The sequence below is a fragment of the Heterocephalus glaber genome, unplaced genomic scaffold (genome assembly GCF_053883595.1).
Source record: "Heterocephalus glaber isolate CG9 unplaced genomic scaffold, H.glaber_assembly_v1.0 deba00000676, whole genome shotgun sequence".
NCBI lineage: Eukaryota > Metazoa > Chordata > Mammalia > Rodentia > Bathyergidae > Heterocephalus > Heterocephalus glaber.
This window is the reverse complement of record NW_028258156.1, coordinates 3,614,325-3,635,135: the sequence shown is the minus strand read 5'-3', so window position 1 is coordinate 3,635,135 and position 20,811 is coordinate 3,614,325. Positions and strand designations below refer to the sequence as shown.

At 34.7% G+C, this 20,811-nt stretch overlaps 1 protein-coding gene and 1 pseudogene across 5 annotated transcripts in view; one reads left to right on the top strand and one right to left on the bottom strand.

Annotated features, from left to right (window-relative positions):
- Skap2 (src kinase associated phosphoprotein 2) overlaps window positions 1-20,811 on the bottom strand; it is a 310,376-nt gene that overhangs the window by 134,026 nt on the left and 155,539 nt on the right. For all 5 annotated transcript variants that reach the window (XM_087206614.1, XM_013070279.3, XM_087206613.1 and 2 more), the window contains one exon: window positions 17,946-18,053. Coding sequence is in view for 2 of the 5 variants with exons in the window: in XM_013070279.3 (XP_012925733.2) it covers window positions 17,946-18,053 (108 nt within the window). In the remaining 3 variants the exon portion in view is untranslated. The remainder of the gene's footprint in view (window positions 1-17,945; window positions 18,054-20,811) is intronic.
- Window positions 5,059-7,809, top strand: LOC101712673 (ribosomal protein S6 kinase beta-1-like; annotated as a pseudogene).

Here is a 20,811-nt window from a genome sequence, read left to right as displayed (position 1 = left end):
AAAATAAGACCTAGTCAATGAGAGAAATATATGTGTATTTCTTTTCTCCACATTAAGCTATTTTGCTACTTTTTGATATTAAAGTGTTATTTTTACTAATCTCCTTTAGTGTTAAAGTGATGAGCATGTTCAAAATAGAATAGCTCACAACTGCTATTAAAAAGTGAGGAGGAGCTCTTAGAGACATTTACACAAAATTAAGCAAATGCATACCTCTGAGATAAAACTACTCTTCTGATAGTCTTTTAAATATGCCACTATAAATGTCTTCATTTTAAGCATGAAAAGGAACTAAATGACATTCAAATTACATTACCCTTTCTCTAGGTATTCCAAATGAAAAGCTTTGAGACTTCTCCATGGCTTGACTTTCATATGGAAATTATAATTAAATATGTGAATATTACATAGGAACCTGAAAGTATATTTGACAAGAAATGTGGAATTCAAGTCCCTAAAGTTTCTCCATGATGAAAAACTTAATATTTAATTTAAAACATGACTGACTACAGAGGAAGACAGAGATAAAAATACAGAACTCCAAGGGGAAAAAACAAAAAAAAGCCCAAAAGTTGTAAGTTAATAGTTGTGGGACTACTGTAATAATTTTCTCTCATCCTACATCAATGCTTCTATAGTAGTCGCCCATGCTTCACTTCATTTGCCTCAAGATACCACAAGCCAATATTTTTGTTAAAAACAACAATAAGAACAAAACGTTAAAAAACAATAAACATGAATTACTAGGGAAAATGACTACGTACTTGGGTAAAGCAGGAATGTCAAACTGTTATAAATGTTTCTAAGTGCTTACTCCCAGCTTTCCTACTTAGCTTGCTACAGGTAGACTGGTAACAAATAGGTGACAGATCAGTCCGTCTTTAGGTCATACACGGAATAGTGAATAGCAATGCTTAGATAATTCACACGACTTTTTCATGTCTCAGTTCTCATATTTGGCAAAATTGCTCAGCGGGATAACTGACGTACAGGGAGAAAGATGTCCTTCCTTAGGGAGAAGAGATCAATGCAAAATAACTGTTATTTTTTTCTTGGAAAGCTAAAGACAGCAACTATTTTTCCAAGACCAGGATTCTAGCACCCCTTAGACCACACTACCCTATCTACGCACTGAAAAAGCACAGCCCAGAAAAGCCAAAAAGTTAACAAAGTAATCTACCTGGACTATGTGTTCTCAGAAACAATTTGTTAAAGTAAAACTAATACAAAACAGTTATGTGTATACATTTGTAATGCAGAAAGTATGATTGCATTTACATGTCAAAAGCATGAATATATTGCTAGAAATGACAGTAATATCCTATCTTCACACAAGAAAAAGCAAAAATTCTTTTCTTAAATTATGTTAAAGGCTACATCACCACCTGCTGCGCAAGCACAAGGACCCAAGGTTCAATTCCCGGTACCAAAAAATAAAAATAAAAATAAAAATAAAAAAAATAAAAGCTACAGATTTTAAGAGTTCAATTCAGCTGAAAGGACACAGCAAGAAAATTACATTTTGACATTTGCACAATGTTAAAATACACACTAAGCAATAATAACATGAAAGGTAGACTATGATATGTCCCTATTTTGATTAGTATATTAGGTTCACAATTTCCTAGAGTAAATGAATTCAGTATTTTGAGAAATCACTTAGCTTTGAGTTAAGAAAATCTTATTTAAAAACACTTCAAGAAGTATTAGTTAGGCTAAGTCTTACCAGACATGACACCAAAAGAACAAATAACAAAAGAAAACATAATTACATTAAACTGCATCAAATTTAAAACTTTTGTACTTCAAAGATACCATCAAGAAAGTGAACTGACAATCCACAAATTGGAGAAAATATTTATAGACCATGTATCTGATAAAGGATTGGTATCTAGAATACAAAAATAACTCAGGATTTAACAGTAAAAAGATAACCCAATTGAAAAATGGGAAAAGGATTTGAACAGGCACTCTCAAAAACATACAAATGGCCAATAAGCACATGAAAAGACTATTAATCCTAGCACTCTGGGAGGCTCAAGCAGGAGGATCATAAATTCAAACCCAGTCTGGGTTACTTAGTGAATCAGTGAGACCCTGCCTCAAAATGACATATTTTTTAAAGGGATTGGAATCTGGGATGTAGCTCAATATGAAGGCCCTGGGTTCAATCTCCAGTACTGAAAGAAAAGAAAAAAAGGATCAGTAGTCAGTAATCATTAGAAAAAGGCCAATCAAAAGGATAACAAGATACAACTTCACATTCATAGGATGTCTAAAAGAATGTCTGAAATAATAACAAGTCTTGAAGAGTATGTGGAGAAACTAAGGCTCATATGTTGCTGGTGGGAACATAAAGTGGTGCAGTCATTTGAAAAATATTTGCAATTCTTCAAAAAGTTAAATCTACATATATGATATAAACCCATAATTCTATTCCTAGGTATGCACCCAAGAGAAATGAAAACATACATTCACACAAAAACTTGTACACTAATATTCACAGAAGCATTATTTACAATAGCTAAAAAGAGGGAACAACTTGAATGCCCATCAACTGATGAATAAACAAAAGATGGCACATGATGCACACAATGAAGTATTACTGGGCTGTAAAAGGGAACGAAGAACTGATGCATACTACAACACAGATGAACCTTGTAAACATTATGCTAAGTAAATGAAGCCAAACACAAAAGTCACATATTATGTGATTCCATTCATACAAAATATCCAGATTAGGCAAATGTATTGAGACAAAAAGTAGACTCCTTGGGCCAGGGATGTAGCTCAGTGGCACAGTGTCTGCCTTGCAAGTGCAACGTCCTGAGTTCAATCCCCAATACCAAAAAAAAAAAAAAAAGTAGACTTCTACTTGATTAGGTCCATGAGGGAGATGGAGGAGGGGACAGGGCTGAGAGATAACAAAGAGCTGCTGCTTATGGTCTGAGGTTTCTTTTTTGGCGGTGATGAAAATGCTCTAAAATTGAGAAGTGATGCATAACTCTATGACTATGTGAAAAAACTAAATTTTATACTTTAATGGGTACATTCTGATTAAATATATCTGAATAAAGCAGTAAGAAAAAAAAACCTTCAAGAATCCTAGACTCTAGCCCAAACTGCTGGATAACTCTATAAAATCAAAGTCATCTCTTTTTACTAAGTTCATATGTTCTCAAGAGTAATAATTTTAAGGTTTCATTTAAAATTATTTTGGTCAGGATCAGGGATTTAGCTCCGTGGCACTGCACCTGCCTCACAAATGCAAGGACCTGAGTTTGATCCCTAGTACCAGAAAAATAAATAAACAAATAAATGAATGAATAAATAAATAAATAAAATTACTTTGGTCTTACCCCCAATTCTGTAATGCAAGATACTACCCATATATAGAAAAAGAGTTTCTCCAGAAAATAAGTTACCTGAGCTGATTGTTGAACCCTCCAAAGACATTTTCTTCATTAATATCTACATTATTTTTAAATCTACAGTTTACTGAATTTTTCGTGAAGTACTGATGAAAAGCCCTGATAGCAGAAAAAAATACTTAGGCAAGTAGATATGAAAGATTGCATTACATGTTTGATCTTTGTAAACACACAAACCAATTTTGCCTTAATCCTCTCTGAGTGTATTAATTCCTACATTTATTTGCTACTACTGACTTTCCAGCCCTGCACTTCAGTAGAGCATACTACTCTGTCTATTTGAATTTGTTAATGTCTTTAACATTATCTCATTTGACTCTTGAGTGAAAATAATGAGGTACTGATTAGTATCCTTATTTCCTAATAATCTGGAGTATTATTTTCTTATATAATATAGCCCTATAAGAGAATCTTCTAACATAGTTTAAACTCATTTGAATGTTTTCAAAAGTGTGTAAAGTTTTGGTCACTAGTCATCAAGCTCATGTGTAAAATAAGGTACCTCCTTCTGTAGGCTCAGCCTATTAACAAGTTTTTCTAGGTATAAAACTTACTTATTCTTGGGGCCGGGGATTTAGCTCAGTGGTTTTGCTGCCTGCTGTGCAAGCGCAAGGACCTGAGTTCGATCCCCGGTACCAAAAAAAAAAAAAAACTTACTTATTCTCATATGTCCATCATTTACTCCATAGAAAGAAGCTGAGACACAGAGAGGTAGAATGGTTCTGGAAAACCAAAAGGTATAACAGATAATGTGAAACAGGAAGAAAAGGGGCAAAGGGGAAGGGGAAGTATGAGGGATAGGGGACAGGAAAGAAGGGAATGAAATTAATATGAGAAAATGAAAAAATAGAAAAAAAGTCTTTGTAAATAGGGAGGGGTGGAGGGATTGAAGGCTGGGCAGGGGAATAGGGAAAAAATAAGAACCAAGATATATTATGTAAAGGTACAAATTTCCAATGATGAATGTCATTATATTGTATACCTAAAATGTATCCATAAAACTAATTTTTAAAAAAGAATGGTTCTGGGGTCAGGGATTTAGCTCAGTGGTTTTGCTGCCTGCTGCATAAGCACAAGGACCTGAGTTCAATCCCAGGTACAAAAAAGAAGAAAGAATGGTTCTGGAAAAAGCACAATATATTTGCTAAAGAAATTTTAATCACTAAGTTTTCAACAGAGAATAACCAATTTTTAAAATGATCACGTATTTTGAATCCCTAAAACTTTTACCAGCAAATCCTGTAAAATCCAGTTTAGCCAGTGAAGTATATGAACGATATAGTAAAGAAGATGCAATACCTCAGGCACAAAGCTGTATTAAATACTGAGAGGGAAAATCTAAGGCAACCTCCAAAGGCTAGATAACAATAATAACTTGAATTTAACATGTCTTTACTATGGGCCAGGAAATATTCTAAGCTCTTTATGTGCTTCATCCTATTTAATCTTAATAGCCATTGGATATGGGTACTATTATTATCTTCATTTCATAAATGAGAAAACCCAGAAAAGTCAGGCACCTGCCAGAGGTCACAAAGATAAGTAATCAAGAAGCCAGTGGACGCACTGAGCCAAAGCAGCCGTTGATGGCGGCAGCAGCGACGGTGTCTGCGGCAGGTCCGGGCCCATGAGGCGATGACGGAGGTGGGACGGCTTTTACCCAGCGCCTGACTTCCGAGACAGGGAAGCTAAGGACATGGCAGGAGTGTCTGACATAGACCTAGACTAGCCAGAGGACGCAGGCTCTGAGGATGAGCTGGAGGAGGGGGGTCAGTTAAAGGAAAGCATGGACCATGGGGGAGTTGGACCATACCAACTTGGCATGGAACATGGTGGGAAATTCGAAATCTCAGAAACTAGTGTGAACAGAGGGCCAGAAAAAATCAGACCAGAATGTTTTGAACTACTCCGGGTACTTGGTAAAGGGGGCTATGGAATGGTTTTTCAAGTGCGAAAAGTAACAGGAGCAAATACTGTGAAAATATTTGCCATGAAGGTGCTTAAAAAGGCAATGATAGTAAGAAATGCTAAAGATACAGCTCATACAAAAGCAGAACGGAATATTCTGGAGGAAGTAAAGCATCCCTTCATTGTGGATTTAATTTATGCCTTTCAGACTGGTGGAAAACTCTACCTCATCCTTGAGTATCTCAGCGGAGGAGGACTATTTATGCAGTTAGAAAGAGAGGGGATATTTATGGAAGATACAGCCTGCTTTTACTTGGCAGAAATCTCCATGGCTTTGGGGCAGCATTTACATCAAAAGGGGATCATCTACAGAGACCTGAAGCCGGAGAATATCATGCTTAATCACCAAGGTCACGTGAAATTAACAGACTTTGGACTATGTAAAGAATCTATTCATGATGGAAGAGTCACACATACATTTTGTGGAACAATAGAATACATGGCCCCTGAAATCTTGATGAGAAGTGTCCACAATCGTGCTGTGCATTGGTGGAGTTTGGGAGCATTAATGTATGACATGCTGACTGGAGCAGTAGGTGCACAGTTAAAAGCTGCATGTGTTATGCCTCCATTCACTGGGGAGAATAGAAAGAAAACAATTGACAAAATCCTCAAATGTAAGTTTAATTTACCTCCCTACCTCACACAAGAAGCCAGAGGTCTGCTTAAAAAGCTGCTGAAAAGAAACGCTGCTTCTCGTCTTGGAGCTGGTCCCGGGGACACTGGAGAAGTTCAAGCTCATCCATTCTTCAGACACATTAACTGGGAAGAACTTCTGGCTCGGAAGGTGAAACCCCCCTTTAAACCTCTGTTGCAATCTGAAGAGGATGTGAGTCAGTTTGATTCAAAGTTTACAAGTCAGACACCTGTTGATAGCCCAGATGACTCAACTCTCAGTGAAAAGTGCCAACCAGGTCTTTCTGGGTTTTACATATGTGGCTCCATCTGTACTTGAAAGTGTAAAAGAAAAGTTTTCATTTGAACCAAAAATCCGATCACCACAAAGATTTATTGGCAGCCCATGAACACCTGTCAGGAATTTCAGACTCTGTTATTCTTGGTCTTTTTAAAAATAAATCTAGAAGACAACTGCTTAAGACATTTATGCCAAGTTACATGAGTGAAAGATCTGTCGTATTCTTCTTGGTGAATGTAAGCACAGCATCTACATTTTCTTGTATTACAAAGGACTAGTCTGTGACTAATCTAACATAGGTTATATAGTTTACCTTCCCTCTGAAAAGTAAGTTGCTGCACAGGCAAATGCTCTCTTTATCCATTCACTCAACATTTATTGTGCACTAGGGGCTGTGCTACATGCTGCATCTTATATGATGATACATGCATAGTACACATAGTGTAGAAATTCCCCCTGACCTGAGTAAGCTTATAATTTAGTGGGAAAGAGTCACAATAAAGATGTGAATATGCACAACTACAAGCAGTGCTAAGTGCTATACTGAAAAGAAAAAAAAGCTGGGTGTGGTAAAATATGCCTGTAATTCCACCCACTTGCAAGGCTGAGGCAAGAAGATTGAAGCCAGCCTGAACAATTTAACAAAATCCTGTCTTAAGAAAAAAAAAGTGAAGGGAAGAGACTGTGGCTGTAGCTCAGTGGTTGTAAGACCCTGGGTTCAATCCCTACTAAAGTGGCAGTAGAAAGCAAAGGAAAATAAAGGAGCTTCTGCTCCTTCTGGTCATAGGAAAGAGCATCTGTGCAAAAATATAGGAAGTTCACAAATGTTGCAGGCTGAAGAACGGCAGGAACAGAAGCCCTTAGGGAGGAAAAAACTTGGCCTTTCCTTGAAATTGAAAGGCATGTCAGTGTTCCTGGAATGAGCTGAAGTGAGAAGAAAAATGGCAGAAGTTTGAAAAAGTATCTTATTTTAAATGTAGTGGGAACCTGTTTTAAGTGTGGGGACAAAATGACTTAAAATATGTAACTTTTAGGATTTTAGGAGTTGAATGTAGAGGTAAAGAGGCTAGTTAAGACATTCTGGCAGTTATTCTGGGGGAGAGATGGCTCAACCTTTTTGCCTTTGTCCCAATCCACTTGAAAATAAATTTAAATGAAAAAATATATATGGCTCTCTTCCTTTTAAATAAATGGGAAATACTTTTTTTTGTTGAGATGATCATTGAGACGAATGATAGCTCTTCCTTGTCTTAAAGCCCAGTCAAATTTTCTCCTGGGGATTTCTGGGGAAGAGGTGCTTCAGCCAGCACGGCAAATCCCCAGACGCCTGTGGAATACCCAATGGAAACAAGTGGAACAGAGCAGATGGATGTGACCATGAGTGCGGAAGCATCAGCACCACTTCCAATACGGCAGCCGAACTCTGGGCCATATGAAAAACAAGCTTTTCCCATGATCTCCAAATGGCCAGAGTGCCTGCGTATGAATCTATGACAAAACAATGCTTTTAATAAATTTGAGGCAAAAAAGAAAACACAAAAAAAAGAAGGGGATATGCAGGCATCCTACAAGATGAAAAAGGAAATTCAAAATGACAGTCTCAAAAGAGTCAGTTTCATTACCTAGAACACTTTGGACAAAGGAAAGAAACATGGATTTTTAAAATATCAATCAATGGTACAAAAAAAAAAAAAACTTAAGCAAAATAGTATTGCAGAACTCTTAGCTACATTAATTGATTCCTAGCAACATCTCAACATTATCAAGGATTTTCGTGTTGATGGCTCGAAACTGACAGTATTAAGGACAGGATGTTGCTTCTGAATCACTGTTCTGATTATGTTGAAGGAGGGTTATCCTTTCATTAGGCAAAGTATGAAATTGCCTATAATATTTGCAACTAAGGACAAATTAGCATGCAAGCTTGGTCAAACTTTTTCCAGCAACATGGAGTCAAAGACAAAAGAAACCTACCGATGGATGTTTTACATGCAAACAACCTGAATCTTTTTTTTATATATAAATATATATTTTTCAAATAGAGAGAGAAAAAAAATAAGAAGTCAGTATTTGAACACAACCAATTATAATTCAAGAATCTGTTCTTAATCACTATGTTTCATTTTTGGAGTGGCTCAGGTAGGTCCTATCCTATATCTGCACCAAAAGGGATGAAATTAAAAAAAGAAGTGCAAGCTAAGGTTCAATTAAGCTCTACTCCCATATTTTTGTATTGTTACTAGGCATTCTGGACGTTCACTGATAGCTCAACTTAACTGTCCCAACCCAAATTCATTATCATTTTCATTTTCCCCCAAACCTATTCTCCTTGCAATTTTCACATTTCGCTCAATTTTTCTAGTCATTAAAATTTAAAATTTTGTACTCCTCTTTGGCCCTCTTTCATATATATATATATATGTGTGTGTGTATATATATAATAAATGTTTATATATTTTATATATTATATTTAATTAAATATATATACAAGTCCTATATAGTATTCTTCAGGTATTTCCTTTCCTTTCTAGTTACATGGTCCCTACCCTGGTCTAGTCTCTGATCACTATATATATGGCTTAATAGAATAGACTTTGATCTCACGGGCTAAATTCTCTTCAATCTCACAACTAGCCACATCTATCTAAAATGCTATTTCTCATCATATTGTCTTGGTCAAAACAAAGAAAGTTAAAAGTTATCATGTTACCGTCATATATGCATACCCATATTTAGAGTGGTACAATTTATAATAGATAAATCTTGGAAATGGCCAATATGTCCATCAACAGATGAATGAGTAAAGAAAATGTGGTATTTATCCACAATGGAGTACCACTCTGCCATAAAGAGCAATAAACTTGAGGCATTCGTAGGTAAATGGATACATGTTGAGTCCATAATATTAAGTGAAACAGACCACAAGCTTAAATACCACATGGTTTCTCTTACATGAAAAACCCAAGATATAAATAAAGAGTGACATAAAAGACAGATAATAGGAAATGGGGAGGTCTCTTTCAAATGGGAAGGGGAACGAGAGACGGAGGGAGGGGGGAGAGGGGGAAATGAGATCTAAGAATTGAAGGAAAAATGGAAATGGAGCTTTTAAATAGGAAGAAGACAAGATTTGGAAGGACCAAAGAGGGGTAGGAGGGGTAAGGGATAAAAAAAATCAAGATGTGTTGTGTACATATACCTATTCCCCACAATAAATGTAATCATTATATATACAAACATGTACTAATGAAAAAAATTTAAGTCTAAAATGAATACTCATTCTGCTTACAGACTCAATTCCTTATGAGATCATTTAAAGTCCTTAATATTTGGGGGAAAAAAGTCCTTCATACTTGGATTTTTCCTTGCCTAAAACAATAAAATTATTTTTAAACAAGTAGAAACCAATTCTGAATGGTAGTGTCTTACACTGCATGAGTCGGTGGCTAAATCAGCACCTAAAACAGGGCCCAAAGCTTTTTACCCACCACCCTGGTCAATCCTCATCTCCCAGTCTTCTCCAACCTTTCTCAGTCATGTTAGTCTTTCCATACCTTCTAAAGCTGCTCTTTCCAGTTCCACTTCTTCTTGTCCCCCATTCCCTCACTTTATCTGAAAAGTATTCTTCCTTCTACACGCTAATTAAAATTCTATCCATCCTTATTAAGTTCTAGTTCAAACTCCAGCTTCTTCCATAAAACATCTATCCACTGATATCAGTTTGCAATAGTTTCTTTTTCTGACCTTCTGGTGTATTTGTCAGTACCATACATTTCTGTATTTGAGCAAAGTTAACAACAACAAAAGTCCAACCACTACATATGCATCCTTTTATCCATAGTAAGACTGCAGTTCTTTTAGGGGAAGGGATAGTTCTTTGCTATTGTTTAGAGAATCTAAGTTCCTCCAGAAAGTTAACATTCACTTTAAGTGACTATATCTAAGGCTGGATTGACATATTTATGTGGACTACCTTTGCATGGAGGGCAGAGAGTAATTCTTACTCAGGAAATTATTCTAATATGTCAGTTGTGAAAATGCTTTAATTATCCCTCTTGGTGAGACCCTGTCTGAAAACAGTAAAATAACTCAATGGTAGAGCACTTGCCTAGGATCCATAGGACCTGGGCCAAGACCCCAATCCAAGCAAAAGACAAACAAGAAGGGAAGGAAGGGGTTGGAGGAAGAGAGGAAGATGTTTTCAGTAGATTAAAAATTCTGCACCAGGCATGGTGGTGCATGCTTACAATCTCACTACTCAAAAGGCAGAAGGATCACCTCACATTTGAGGCCAGTCTGAACTATAGAGAGACCCTGTCTCAGAAAAAAAAAAATTCTAAGTAATTCCTAGCAACCAGAAAGCAATGAGACTGGAATAATGAGGATACCACAAAGGACATCAAAGTCAAGAGGAAATCAAAGAGAATGAGTACTAATTTTTGTAAAGCAACCTTAGAAATGCTACAAGCAGGGTTACAGGATGATGAGGAGGGTCACACTCATTTAAAAAACATAATTAAAGCATTCAAGAACCACTGGGTCCATCCTCAGAAGTAACTGGCAGCAAAGGCTTTTGCATCTCTGAGCTAAATCCTGAATTGTACTCTCTATCTCCCTGAGAGCTCCCAGGGAGGACACAGACCTAGAGAAAGGTTAAGCAGAATGTCAGGTGGTTCTAGACAACCCCCAACTACAACAACAACAACAAAGCATGAAGAAGGTCAAAAATTTATAATTATGAACGAAATAAATGCATTTAACATTCCCTGAATAATGTCCTGTTTACTTTGGTAGAGGGGGCACTCCAGTCTGCCTCTCTGGTCCTCATTTAAAGGCCTTCAAGGGCCAGGGATTTAGCTCAGTGGTTCTGCCACCTGCCTCGCAAGCGCAAGGTCCCAAGTTCGATCCCTGGTACCAAAAAAAAAAAAAAAACCTTGGAGGCAAGCTACCTCTAGGAAAGCTCAGCATCTTATAGAGGGGTATGGTCAGACCTCCTTTTCAAAAGAAAAGTATTTCAGAACAGTGGACACACAAGGAATCCCACACAAGCTACCTCACTACTCAACCAGGTCCTCACTGGTAATAAGACTCTAAACTCAGCTCTCGTCAACATCTCCTGAAACAAAAGCAGCAGTATCCTTAGCTGAGGAAGAGGGGGAAATGCAATGGCTTTGAGAGCAGTACATGATCACTGGAGTCAGGCATGCATTCAAATTCCAGTTCTGTTACTCAGTAGCTATATGACTACAGGCAACTCACAAAACCTTTCTGTCCCTTGGGCCGGGGATTTGCTCAGTGGCACCGTGCCTGCCTGCAAGTTCAAGGTCCTGAATTCAATCCTCTCACACACACACACTCCAAAAAAATAAAACTTTGTCCCTCGGTTTCCTCAATTGTCCCACAGTAACAACAATATCTCCCTCACAGAGATGCTGTCAAGATTTTTTTTTAAGTAATGTAAGAAAGCATTCAACTTGCCGACTCCTTAATTCAACCTACATTTAACTGCCAAGACAACATCCAAATTTGCACTCATCACATCTGCATGTTGCCTCGGGGATCTTCTAATGACTTCCAAGTCAAAGGTAAACTCTAACTTAACCTGGCCCTCCCCTCCCACGGTAAGGTGTGCACCTGCCTGCAAAACTTCCTACTCAACCTCACTACTGGTTATTACCCATAAAACCTTTCTTTCTGCAGGCAAATCACCTCACTGCTACCATTAAATTTACTAAATCTGAAATAAGGACGCAAGCATTTAGTGTTGGAACTTCTAAGCAATCCTAGATCCAAACACTTCACTGCACAAACCAGAAAATAAAAATCCAGAAAGGCTTGTTCTTAACCATGAAATTACCAGGAATGAATGTGCAAACCTGGTTTCTGGACTTTTATTCCATTAGCTCTTTTCAGGATCTTTTCCCATTCACTCTATCCAACTTCAAGACATCTACAAAATTCACATAAATAAAAGGCCTCCCTTGCCAGGGATTTAGCTCAGTGTTTCCGCCGCCTGCCTCGCAAGCGCAAGGTCCTGAGTTCGATCCCTGGTACCAAAAAAAAAGCCCTCCCCCATCTACAATTTATTATAACCATCAGAATTTAGGCATAAAGTTTATGTTTTGGTTTATTCATCATGTTGCTAAAACATATGGCAGACTCAGTAAACAAATCAGAGAGTAAAATCAATAAAACCAATTCTTTGCCTTGGTATGGATCAAATCAATGGAATAATGTAACACATAGCATTTACTGTATTTAGAATCTGCCTTCATCTAGATTACTAGATTGCTAATTACCTTATTTTAGGTAATTACTATCTCTTCCCATCTCAATTACATATTCTTCTAAAAATAGGAGCCTTATCTTATTCATCTTTGGATCCCTCATTGCACTATCCAGGGAGTTTGTTTCCTCCTTCATTGCCGGCATTAAATGCTTATTTACTAAATTAAAGATGCATTAGTTTTCATAATGTTACCTTTTCAATCAAGAGATAGAGGGAGAGTATGGGAGGAAAAGGGAGGGAGAAGTAAAAAGAAGATGTGTTATATATATGTACCAACCCCCAAGATGAATGTAATAGTTATGTAAATATGTACTAATAAAATATTTTAATTATGAAAATTATTTTAAAATGTTACTGTTGTACTCTTTTTAATGTAGCCTATTTTGCTGTAGTTTTGAGTACTTTGTTTTATTCTAATATAGTTACCCATTCGGTAGCAGAAAAACTTAGAAAGATTTTTCCTTTGAGGGGGCAGTTTATGCGAAAGGGTCTTACTATGTAGCCCAGGCTAACCTCAAATTCATGATCCTCCTTTCTCAGGCTAAGATTACAGATATGTCCCACCATTAGAAAGATTATCCTTATAGCTCTGTGTTTACAAAAATATTTTACAACTGAATGCTTTATATTCCCAATTATATATCCTTAGTTTTTATCATTTCCCTAAACTTTAATCCCCTCCCTTCTGTCAAAATACTTCAAACTGTGCTATATACATAATAGAAATGACTAAAGTAATCATTGTTCTAACACTGCTAAAATATACACAAGCTAGCACTTTGATAAAACAACCAAAACAGTAAAAAATCACAAGTACAGTATTAATTATGTTATATACAAAAATATGTTCAAGTTGGAAACTAATCTAAATGCTCATAGAACTGAAAGCATAATTTTAAGTATCAATACTATAAAAGAAAACCATTTACCTTGAATGGTACATGAAAGAATTTTACTGAAAGAATTTTTTTCTAGTTGTAAACACTGTTTCATAATCTGCTGATACCCAGAGAAAAGTGAAAACATCTACCACTTGGTTTTTATAAGAACTGATTAGTGCTACCGCTAACTTTACACCAAAAAGTCTTCCTCAAAAGTTTGGTATATTAAATTTATGTGTGTGCATGTGAATGGCGTTATTGTTAAGCCTGTTTAGATGCATCATGAAGGTTCATTATTTATACATACCCTGGAGACAATACTTTTTTAAGCAATCTTTTAGAATAAATGATTTACATGTTTCAGAAACTCAAATTTTTAAACACTGAAATTTCTTAAACACATACCAAAAAAGAGAAAAATTCATTTAATATCATAAATCATGATCTAAATAGTTTAGCCTTTTTCTTAATCCCCAAGCTTTAAAAAAATAGTTTCATTCCTAAGCAAGTATTATTTCATAACAACCTATGTCCTTGCCAATGCCCACAGCCTTCAGTGACTGATTTTATTTGGGAATTTTTAGTTAGGAAGATACCAGGACAATAAATGACTCTTCTATATCTTTACTTTCATTTTAGCCTTCCTATATTCATACCCTAGAGGTTCCAGATTCTTATCCACAAAGTGATTATGGTCTAGGACTGAATCAGATTTGTAACAAATGTCCACTGGGATCCTTCCACCTATCATTGACAAGCAGAGCCAATATGTGTCTTCTAGCTCATTGAATCCTTTCACCTTACCTCAGGGACTTTCCACAATGCTATACGGTTAGAAGCTTTCTTTCGTAAATGATGAGAATAAATGAAAAATGATTAAGGAATGGAAAAAAATGAAAACGAAAGTCATTGTACAGTGTCTAAAAACTACCTTACAATCACCACCTTAGTGCCCAAACATAATAACATACATAAAGGAGATTCTTCTTTAATGTTTTAAGTCTCGTCTCTAACTTTATCTGATTACTGACATGTACAAGTATACTAACACACCAACATATCTCTAGCTACACAATAAGCATAAAACTTCTAAAAAAAACTTCTATCAGTGATCTGTGATAGTCTAGAAACTACTGATTTTTTTAATTTCCTAGAAGAATTAAACATAAAGCTAATAAAATGAAACTTAGAGTATGATTTCTTTTCAATATTACCATATCAACTAAAACTGACAGCAGTCATGCAATCATTTATAAGTAAAATATAGATTCTTATTTTTTCCTCAAAGATAATTGCACACGGCATTTTCTCCTTTTTTGCATTTTCTTCAAAAAAATATAAAGTGTTTCCAGAGAGAGAGATGGAAAAATTACAAAATACAGTATTTTTATATCACAAGCTACACAAAAATCTGTCACCATTTATGTTACAATTGTAATCATCAATAAGGTACTTTTTTCAATGTGCCACTCAAAAATCAATTATATCAACTCTTTTGTATAGAGAAGCAGCACACCTTTCAGGCAACTAGTATTAATGAGTAGACATGACTATAGAATCTCCATCTGTTTCCCTGACAAAGCTGTGGCTACTCGAGTCTCTCATTGAAATTCCATTAATCTGGTGTACCAAGGTCCAATGCGAAAATCAAAACTCCATCTAACCCTTTATCAGCTCACAATAACCTACAAGTGAACTTTGCCTGTTAGCATGCAGCAAGTTATGATTTTGCTATCAATCAGGCAGTTGGCCAATAAAAAAAAAAAAAAGCAGGTTGGAAACAGCATGTCTGGCAGGGTTGGGAGATTTTGTTTTTGTTTTTTGTTTTCCTCCCCATTCAATTTCTATAGGGTGTCTGGACCTTGTGAGATTATGCATTATTCTCCTTGGCTGTGATTTAATTGCTACCAGCAATCAAGTCGAAGCATCACTGAAGTGTGCTTGAATTTCATTAGAAGATATAACTTATGCTACTTTCCTACAGTACCTAATAAACCATAAAGAAACCAAAACACATATGGCTTGAGGGAATAACTGGAAAATTAGGTGGCCATTTGGGAACTGAGTGAACTTTTGAACCAGAGGAATAGAGAAAAAGAAATATTAAAGGGAAAGACAGACTTAGAATGCACATAGAGATGTTCAGGTTTGACCTTTTCAGTACCTTGAAAATTACATTATCATTATGAAAAATACATATCATGTTTAGAGTTTATAATCCATCAAAGTTCACATATTTTGTTAGTGCCTACCATAAGGTAAAAGTCAAAAGGACAAAACAACAATATGATTTGACAAAAGACCTTCGGGTGACCTGTACTAAATTGGTTATACTTATTGTAAGTGTATTATCCTTTTTATAATTAATACATTATTAGACTGAGTTCACATAATAAAGGAAAACTTATTCAGGAAAGGAAAGAGAACACAGACAAAATTTAAGTTGTAGAGAGAAAAGAATGATATGAAGAGATATAATTTACAGTTACAAATTAAGTCCAAGTGGAAGCTTGAAAATAGACATATAATAATGTTCTTAGAAGAAAATGTAAAACTATTAAAATCATATTATTTATATCTCAAAAATGAATGATATTAAAAGTGAAATTTTCAATCTACTTAAGTATTTCTTACTTATAAAAATGCACCAGTATTTAACAAAAAATCTAGTTATATATAAATGACATTAAATAAGATTCAAGTATTGATAGACTAACTTAACAACAAATCTTTTTTTCATGATATTTATGTGTTTCCTGTATACTTGCTTATGAAAATACATGATTATTTATTTAGAAAATAGAATAATCACATAAATCTACTATAATTTAATAATAATTTACTTTATCTAAAAATCGAGCAGATTTCTGGCTAAATATCTCACAGATATTTAACTTGGATTTCTTTTTAGGTTGTAATTTTTTTAAGAATGCACGTAATACTTCCTTGTACACCAAAATATTTATTTTATTTTGAGACATTCTGAGTATATCTATTCTATTGAGGACATTTTGTGTTTATTCTCTTGAGTACAGTCTCTGTATGTGTATTTATATACATAAATATATATGCATACTCATTGACATAGTCAACATTTTACAGACAAGCAAAAAATGTCTGGAAAATAGTACAACTTAAATAATAATTCATTGTTGTGTCTGAAAATACTATTTCATCAATTACAAAATATTTTCTAGCAGAAATGCTTTTGAAGATGAGGCTAGAAAGGGTATTGCTCTGTTTTGGATAATAAGTGTGAGTGAAGAGAAATGTGCATCTTTGTAAAAGAAAGGGAATAAAAAACAGGAAAAAAAAATCCCTTCTTTTAAAAGTAGAAATTAAATGTAAAAGTCAACATAAAATAGATATGATTATTATTGCTACATATTGTACAAAGTTCTGGATATAAAAAAAAGATTGTTTTGTTCTGAATCAGTGGTTAGAATGTTTATCACTTATGCATGTACTTGACTTATCCCTGTTCTGCAATAGACATAATTTTATACCTCATAAAAGCAATTTATGCTTCCAAAGGGAATAATCTGGATAACATAAAATGTGGAGTGCTCTGTTGCAAGAAGCATATTTTCATTCAGCAACTGTATTTAGAGATGGAACTGCACAGTTTGATCATCATACAGTGGCAGAAAGCATTATTCATTTCTACCTCTATGTGAAACTTTGAGTGCCACAAATTAATATGCATGGCTAATTTATCAATACCTATTCTTAATTTATAACTATATATCACCGTTATAAGGTTTCTATAATGTAGATGCACTCAACTGGCTATAAGAGAGAAAGCACATGCTATACTAAAAGAAGTTTCATAACTTCAATGACATTGAGTGGTTTTTAGAATTATTAAGAGATAATCAACTTCATTAGCAATTCAATTAATGCAAAATGCTATAATATTACAGCAAAACACAAGACATTTTAAGTGACAATCAGAAAAATGAAAATGTCTATTAAAAGAAGCTTCTGATAAAAAATTTTGTCTCAATGTGAAAAGGAAATGTAAGAATAATTAATATTTTATGAATTCATTTTGTATGAAAGTTTTACAAAAAATAGATCAAAAACATTTTTCATTATTTATAAAATAAATAATACAACAAGCTGTTAAGCACAACAAAATTAAGCAAGAATTTGATAATATTAAATTAACCAACTAACTGTTTCTAATAATATTCATACAATGATGCGCACACACTCTTCTAAAAATTCTGGTAAAGAAAATTTCCTAGAAAAAGAAGCAACTACACAGAGAAACCTCATTAGGGAAACCTCAGCCAGGACCACTAGAGAGAGCTCTTCTGTTCCTTAAAAGGTTCTGGTAAAGGTAAGTTAACCCAAGTTTCTGCCTTCTGCTTTCTGGTGAGGCCTTCACCTCTACACATAGCATTGCCTTGTGTGAAAGTGTTAAGAGGTATATGCTATGGGAAAATGTCACATACCATCAGTGGGGGCATCATCATCTTTATCATATCGTTCTGAGGCTAAAGAAACTGTATCTGGAGTCCCAGCAAAAGGGTCATTATATTCTTCCCCCTCTTCCACATCCCCTGTAAAGAATCAGAGAAACGTCTTTTATGATTTAGTCATTTAAAATTATGTTACTTTTTTCAAAGCGCTGTTTTACTATTAAATCCAGTCACTGTCATAAGAAATAAAGAAACCTTTCTGACCTATGTAAAACACATCCTATTTTAGCTTATCTCCACTGTAATATGAGATGATAAAATTATATAATATTAACATTTTTTCAAATTTATTACAGTAAAAGATACAATGCTATTAATACCTCTAAAACTACTTCCCTTCACTTTGAATGCACTTATCCCATCATTTTTGTCACTTTCTGAAGCAGTTCTGGAAGTCCTTCTCAATATCTTTATAAAGTGTGATCAAAAATATGGTGAATACTGCTGCCAAGGGCCACCCCACAGAAAGGTGGGCTTGTAAAAACATTACAGTGCATCCTCAACCACCTTATTCACCAGATCTGGTACCATGCAACTTCTGGCTCTTCCCTAAAGTCAAAATGACCATGAAATGGGGCCAGGGATTTAGCTCAGTGTTTCCGGTGCCTGCCAGGTAAGCGCAAGGTCCCAGGTTTCATCCCTGGTACCAAAAAAAAAAAAAAAAAAGACCGTGAAATGTTAAAGTTTTAAATTGTTTCAGGTCATCAAGGCAGCCACAATAGTACAACTAAAGACATTCATGAGAAAAAATTCTACAACTGCTTCAGAAAGTGTCAAGGAAGATGGCATAAGTGTGTTCAAAGTAAGGGGAAGAATTTCTATGGGAATGGCAATATGTCTTTTACTATAATAATGTTTAAATTTAAATCCATATCACATTTTTATCACACCTTATAAATGTAGTAGAGTTTCTGAAGGTCAATAAACTGCTTATTTGTGACACAAAAGGACAAAGATTGTGACAGTCTTCATAAAGAATTCAAAAAGTAGAAGGAAGATAAAATAAAATCCAAAATAACCCCCCAAAAATCAAAGAAACAATAACCAAAAGAGAAAACATGCACAACACAGAAAATTATTCAAGTAATTATATTCACCTATTCAATAATTTGAAAAATTATGGTGAGAAATCAATACTTTGAAGCCATATGAACACTTTATTTTCATTAAAAAACACAGGATAACAGAGTAAATTAAAAGTACTCAGTGCATTTTTTAGAATAGAAATCTTTCATAGAAAAAACTGCTTGAAAATTCATAATCTTTTTAAAAATTCAAACAAAGAGATGTGCAAACACTTTCAATTTTCATTCAGTAGTGTGCTACCATTTTTTAATGTTCTTGCCAATTTCCTACTTGATTTCCAAATCCTAGGTTGATTGGTTTGGGAATTTTTTTTAAGTCTGTTTGTTTTAGATTATTTAATGCCCATGAAAAAAACATTGTGGTTTCATTTTTTTCCATATTCAGTTAAAATAATTTTTTAAAAACATTGAATCAACTATTTGTCAGCCCAGTAATTTTCACAGAGATTCAACAATAAAGAAAAAACGTATTATATTAAATATCTAACTGTGAACAATTGAAGAAAAAACCCAGCTGCCTCAGGGATTACGCAAAAGGTATGGTAAAAATTCCCACAGGAACCCTGGATGGAATACCTACAATATTACCTTTGGGTCGCGGTGCTTGGATAGATCCAGATTAGAGCCATTAGTATCTTCAAAATGAGGTCTAATCCTCTGACACCCATTTCCTGGGTGTCATTCTATTTTTCAATACATTTTTGGTAGAGGAAATAGCTTCTCAAGACAGCATTGTCAAAATAATTTAAAAATTAAATATTCATTCCCATATAATTTTGCTATTGTATAAACAATCATCATCCTTGTCCTGAAAATGTAGATAGTAACATCTCTCATGAATATAAGAGCAGAATACAAAGATGGCTATTTTGTCATTCTTAGTGATTCTACCACTAGGTACACAACACCTGTGATGGTTCTTCCCCAATTAAAATTCCAAAGAATACACATAAATTCTACTCGTTCTTTAGGTCTTAACTTGTCTTTTTTTTTCTTTTGAGATGGCCAAAGTACTTTTCAGAACATTAAATGATTTCTCTTATAATAACATTTCTTTTACAAAAAGAAAACCACTCTAATTTCAAAGATAAGGCCCAAAACACCTCATAAAGAACCACTAAAAATATTCTAAACATGCCATGATAGAATGTGAAACATACACTTGTAGAGATCACAAAATTCTCAGTTACTCTTAGTTGCTGGAATATTCTTAACAAAGTAAGAAATTTTATGGTATGAATTTTCTAAGGATATCTGATATCACACACCAAAAAATAAATCTTCTGATTAAAAAAAAAACATTAGGATATTTCAAATACATACCAGAATTTAGCACTTATGCTACTATGACTACAAAGATAATAAAACCAAAGAATATATGGAAATGATTTTGAAAAAATTCAGCTGCTCAGGCTTAAATCTCTTAAAGTCTATATGGAAATGGACAGACAAAACAAAAGTTTTGAAAACCTAAGGGAGTTTATTTTCCTCAGATAATAGCCATTGTACACTTTTATATGTATATATACACTATACACACAAATACACAGAATATCTATCTACATTTGATATGTATATTCAATATCCACACATACAGCAAAAAGATTAAAGTCATAAACTCAATAATACTTGATATAACAATATTTATTCTACAAAAATGGGTCGCTGACATGTTGAAAAACATGGTTCTTTGGTTTTTTTTAATACTTTTCAGAGCTGAGGATTTAGCTCAGTGGTAGGGTGCCTGCCTAGCA